A 6000-nucleotide genomic window follows, 5' to 3' on the forward strand; every position below is an offset into this window, starting at 1 on the left:
CCTTCTTGTTTTATTGCCACACATTCCCATAGATGGTCATTTTACTCCAATTTGAATAATTCCACGCAAATAAAACCTCAAAAATGAACATTTATTGTGGGACTGAGCTGGCATTATGGTTCTAAGTGTGTGGAATGGTTTAAACCTCTCTTAAATACATGCAGTTGAACGTTTGAATGCATTGATCTGTGGCCCTCTATGCCTTATACATGTCTATATACGGCTCTCGGTGAGAAAAGTTTGGACACCCCTGGTTTATGATAAATCCTTCTATGTCTCCCTGACATTGATTAGCATTTTGAGATTTCCTTCAATTATTGAGTTATTACCTTTTGAAATAACATTTACAACGTCACACAATTTGGCCAGTTTAAAAAAAGAAAAAAAAGGGAAAAAGCCAACAGAAAAGGGCTCGCTATCAATAAAACCGCCAAAAAGCCGTATCAGCGTCACAGCGGAGCGGCAATAATGACTTCAGGGATAAATGGCACTTGACAGATTACTTGAAACCAGCGAGACGCATATCATAAAAAACCCTCCTCATTCATCTCCCGCGGCCGTTTCCTTATTATATCCTGTGATTTAAGCCAAAGACAGCAACGACCGACAGTGCAGTCGACTACTCTCCTCGCTATTGTTCCCCAATGAGAGATCCTGCAAAGAAAGGGGTTTGTTTACATCAGAAGGAATCATCTCATCGCGGGGTAAGGGGTCTCGGCGGGCCTCTGCCAAAGGATTGTGGGGGTATTTATCGAGCCCGGCTGAGTGTTTAAAAGAAAATGTTTGGTAAATGCTTGTTGACAAAAACCCATTAGGTGACGATTTGCGCAGATATTGTGACACTGGCAAACTGTTGACAGATTACACTGTATAACCCTGTCTGAAAAAAACTGGATTTTATCACCATGGCTTTTTGCAACATACAAGTCAAAATGTTTATGTAGTTGTAGGGTATATATTTTTTCTTTTTCTCAAAGAGCCCTGGTTGCTGTGGATCGCTCCAGCATGTGCCGTACAATTTCCCTGAATCAGTCTCCATTGGGGGTGGCATCTCCTCTCAAGGACGGGGAGCACAAACCAATCATTCCACACTTACCCGCATCACCTGCTCACACCTCTTATTCAAAAAGCGCTGGGATGGAGCCGTTTCAAACGCTACAAGGGGGACCCACTCGTATGAAGAGGCGGGGGGGAGACCTTGACCAGCCCTTTTCCCGTTTTATAACCAAAGCACCAAATAAACAGCCAAGATCAAGGTTTTTTTTTTCCTTCCTGTCAAAACAAGCCATGTTATATTTTCCAAGTCTTACCTACGCACATTTATGGAATGGGGGTTGAATTAATCTTTGTTTAAAAAAAACCTCACAAATCTAGGTTAGCTACTGTCCAGTGCGTGGGCGTGCGGTTCCCTTTGCACTTTTTTTTGCATTAAGCCGAGTATCTCTAAATTCCAATCCGCTCCTTTCATATCTCGTAAATGAGCTTAAACCATTGCTACCCCGCTGCAGCACTTTGGAAAGGCCTTTTTTGTCTTTGCCACTTTGCCTATCTGTGAATCCCACTGAGATTCATTGAGGGATTTGCGAGGGATTATGTGTCAGCCCCGTACTAAAACAAAGTGTTAGTTCTGCAGGGTTAAGCTCTCTCTTGGCTGTATTTATATGTGCAGCTTTGGTTTCAGAGGGGAATGGGACGGTCAAGGGCTCACTCTATCTTTCTCTGTCTCTCAGTCTCTCTCTCTCTCTCTCGTTTTCACTGGGTTAGAGTGCGCTTTAAGGATAAAATTGTATGTTTATAGCATGCTAAATCCGCCCTGACGCTAATTCCACATCATTAGAAAATGCTAAATAACAGAAGCTTAGGCGAGCTTCACCTTTTCCACATGAAATCAAGGATGCATTTCTTCAATTGTTCCTGTTGGTCCTGACACTGATCTTTCACACCCTTTTCCATTGACGTGGAGGTAATTAAAGGAACAGGCCACCGTTTCTAGAGCCTGAGATATGTTCTTGCCTGAGCTTAGACGAGTTGATGCGTACCTGTCTGGTCTTTGTGCGTGCCCTCAGTCACGCACAACAATCAAAGATGTTGCTAGCATTTGGCCTCTCACAATGTATTTCTATGGCTCCAAACGAGGGTGAAGTTGGAAGCTACCACGTTCTTCCACGGACAAGCACAAAGACCAGACGGGTACGCATCAACTCGTCTAAGCTCAGGTAAGAACATATCACAGTATGGAAGAACTGTGTGCCGTAAGTCACGCAAAAAGACCAAAGATGTTGCTAGCATTTGGCCTCTCACAATGTATTCCTATAGCTCCAAACGGGGGTGAAGTTGGAAGCTACCACTTTCTTCCACGGGCACGCACAAAGACCAGACGGGTACGCATCAACTAGTTTAAGCTCAGGTAAGAACATACAGTATCTCAGTGTGGAAAAACGGTGGCCTGTTCCTTTAAACTTGACAATAATCCAAAACCTACAAAGATCTCCAAAATCGAGCCGTTCTTATCATTGCGTTCTCACTCGTCCCACGGCACGCCCTCGGCTTCATCCTCCGCGGCAGCAGAATAATCCGCCACCTCAGCCTAACAGATCAGACCCATTACTGACGCTGCCTGCCAGCTGCCAATGTCCAGGCTGTAAAGTTTATCCATTAACTACCCGCCTGCATTTGCCAGTGTCTGTCTCTCGGAGTTGTATCATACAGCACTTACAGCTGAAGAGACCGAGCGCTTTGACGGCTTTTAGTCACAGATGCGGCTGACATAACAGAGAAGCTGCGAAACAGTAAAACAAACTTTCAGTCAAGTCAGAGGTTGCACTACTTCATACTGTACGCGTAATGACTTTGATAGGAAAAGACTTCACACCATATTTAATCACGGGTAACACCAAGTATTTTTAAGCGGTGATGCTCCTGGAGTATATTTCACCACAGATTTTCACCTCTGCTGCACACAACCACCAATTTTCACTACTTCCATATTTTCACAAAGCTTGCCTTAGTTTTCCACACAAGATAAATCAATATAGACAGTTCTTGGGTATAAGCGTGCAACCGTGGGGCAATAAAGGTAACCTATACCTCTCAAATTACAGTCCCAAACACAGAGTAACTGAATAAATAGCTAACTTTTTTCTTTTTTTTTTCACTTATTAACCTCCTCTATGCTTCAAATGCAATTTACAATCTTAACTCTGACATTGGCTCTAAATACAGCTTTCATTTCAGACCTCATGCCAAACCAAAACAGAACCTGACCTTTGACCCTTAAAGTGCTGGCGACACCTCCCTCACCACCCCCCAGTATGTAAACAACAGCCTGCACAATAACGGCAGTCAAGAGAGGTCACAGACGTGTGAAAACAGTAGTAGTAGTAGTAGTAGTAGAAGTAGTTGTACTGTTCGAGCAAAAGATCAGCGGTTGTTGTAACTGCTACACCAGAAATACTTCTTCAGTCATATATTAGTATTGGCGTAGGGATACATTTGTTTTGCACTTTAAAGCTTGAGTTGACGCAGTTTCAACACAATACTCAATATTCATTCTCTCTATAATCTAGTGGTGGTAAGCTATCGTTTTAGCCACAGCTGCCCTGGGGTAGAATGATGTGTGTGGGGCTGAAAATCTGCTCCATCGGCCCCTTCGAACCCCACCTACCGAGCTGAGATTCGAACCACTGACATGTAGATCTGTGGACGTACGCTGTGACCAACTCTTGAAGTAGTCACAGTAACGGTAATGGAAGAACTGAAAACAATTGCGCAAAGATCAGTTGCAGTAACAGCAGTACTGCAGTTCAAAGTACCGTATAGTGACACCCATTCATCAAACTGAAGAACACAGGTTTATTTACTCACACAAGAGCCGGCCACAAGTCCAGAGCAGATTAATAACGCGGGCCTAAATCTTCTTTATTCTCCTCAGCCGATCGATCCGCAGCCACTCCCAGCGCATCATTCAACCTGGGCCAGCCACGAGCCTCGAAAAACAGCCGTTTACCTACATTTACCTATAACGGCAGCGTGTGCGGTTCCTCGCCACCTATTTTGATCCGGAGTGAGACATGCCCTTTAGAAGCGGCGTGTTGTGAGTGACAGAGTGTTTTAGGGAGAATGATGGATGAAGCGGAGGTGCTGACAGATGCTTTTGATGCCAGACAAACCACCGCTGGCACTTTACCAATACGCCCCCACCGTCAAAAAAATCAGTCAGAGCAAACCTTAAAATGTGGAAGTGAATATCAATCTTTTATGGAGCCATAAAAGCAGTCGGTTCCTGTACAACGGCGTGAAGGGGGAAAAAAAATCAATGGTCAGGTTTGGAGAGAAAAGGCCGCTCAACTTAAGCAAAAAAAGATCTATTTGCTAACATTGTCAACCGTTATCCCTTATCATATGTTATTCAAAACTTCATCTGCTTCATGGATGTGCACCTGTAACAAAGGCCTTTTACTTCACAGGCAAAAAGAAGTAAAATGAGCCTTTAATGCAATACCCTTTAACAACAGAAAGACCAGGGAGCCCAGAGAGAAAACTCGATTAGCGGGGAAATAAAAAAGCAGTCCATTTCAGGTCTGACACAGATTAGTCTCCGAACAGAAACCTAATGCAATAAAGCAATTACAAACAGTAGCTCTGCCTCACTCAGCCATAATGAACCCTTAGGACCTATATTTACATGTGATGTCATCCTTATGTCACTGGTGGAGCAACAAAGGTGGATCTTCCTTCCCCTCCACATCAAATGAATGAGAAGCGTGCGTTCCAAGCTGTCTCTTCCTGTCAGACTTGCAGTGACACGCCACATTGTTGACCCCAGTGCCCCCCCTCCTTCCCTCAAAAAGGTGCCCCCTTACCTTGTTGGAGTACGGGGGCCTGGCCAGGTTAACGCCGTCCCTGATGAGTTTATCCCTGATCATGATTTTGAGCTTGAGTTTCGGGTACACCACCGCGTCCCTCCGGTTGCCCAGGGTGAGGTTCCTCTGCGCGCCCATCACGTACCCCCCGTTCCTCCGCTCCGCGCGCTCCCCGTGGGGCTGGTCGGTCCACGACTTGGAGCTCCGGAGTTTGGACTCGTACTGGCTGACCATGTGGCTGGTGTAGATGTCGGCGGCGGCGGCGGAGGAGGAGGGGGGCATCATCGGCTCCAGGGTGAAGTAGAGCCCGCTGGCGGTCTCCTTCGCCTCATCCTTCAGCCGGCGCACGGCTTCGTGGACGCGCTGCCGGTGGTGCGGGACGTACACGCCGATGGCATCCAGGTCCGGGTCGCCGATCTGCTTGCACACCTCCAGGTCGTCGTAGCCGTTGTCCACGAACGCCTCGACGTACTGCGCGAGCTGCAGCGTTTTGAGCCACTCGTACACGATGACAGGTCCATTGCTCGTCATTTTTGGGGCGCTCCAACTTATTCCTTACTCAGAGGACGCGTACTTTGCCACGATAAGGCATTGTAGAGTAAAAAAAAAAAGGTTTGTTTTTGGGGGCTAAAGCACCCTCATGTCGGGATCGAGCATGTGTCAGTTTCCCATTCAAAGGCGCGCCACGCAAATCCAGTAAGCCGTAGTCCAAATTAAAGTAACAACTGTTGTCATCGAGGCTGACTGAACCCCAGCTCTCCGGACAACTCGGTTCTCCTTATATCCAGTCGCTGCGCAACCCCCAAACGTCCACTTTTTACTTCAAGAGTCCCGGCGCGTCACCATCACTGCCAGCATACGGTGGTACAGCGCGTGGAACCGGAGCCAAGAGCCAACACGCTCCTCCACAACCGCCGCTGCTGCTGCTGCTGCTCCTGCCCGCGGTCCACGCCCCCCTCCCTCTCCAAAACAACCCTTCAAAAAAATCAGCCCCTCCGTTTAAAAATAGTTCCTCCTCGAGCCCCGGCGCGTCACGGTTACGGGTTCGGGCGCGCACTTTATTCGCCACAAACTTGTTCCACCAAAAAAAAAAAAGAAGGCGAAAAAAAAGCGCACGCAGCCAGCAGCTTGTGTGCGA

The 6000-nt window shown here is 46.8% G+C and overlaps 1 protein-coding gene across 3 annotated transcripts in view; it reads right to left on the bottom strand.

Annotated features, from left to right (window-relative positions):
- The window catches only part of sash1a (SAM and SH3 domain containing 1a), a gene marked incomplete at its 3' end in the record, with an annotated part of 169193 nt that extends 163411 nt beyond the window's left edge, over positions 1–5782 (bottom strand). For 2 of the 3 annotated variants that reach the window (XM_079571941.1, XM_079571940.1), the window contains exon 1: positions 4863–5782. In XM_079571941.1, coding sequence (XP_079428067.1) covers positions 4863–5393 — 531 coding nt within the window. In that variant the 5' untranslated portion in view covers positions 5394–5782. The remainder of the gene's footprint in view (positions 1–4862) is intronic. The other variant, XM_079571943.1, reaches the window with a different exon arrangement.
- Between the last annotated feature and the right edge of the window lie 218 nt (positions 5783–6000).

This window comes from Gobius niger, assembly GCF_951799975.1.
Source record: "Gobius niger genome assembly, chromosome: 15".
In the NCBI taxonomy this organism is placed as follows: domain Eukaryota; kingdom Metazoa; phylum Chordata; class Actinopteri; order Gobiiformes; family Gobiidae; genus Gobius; species Gobius niger.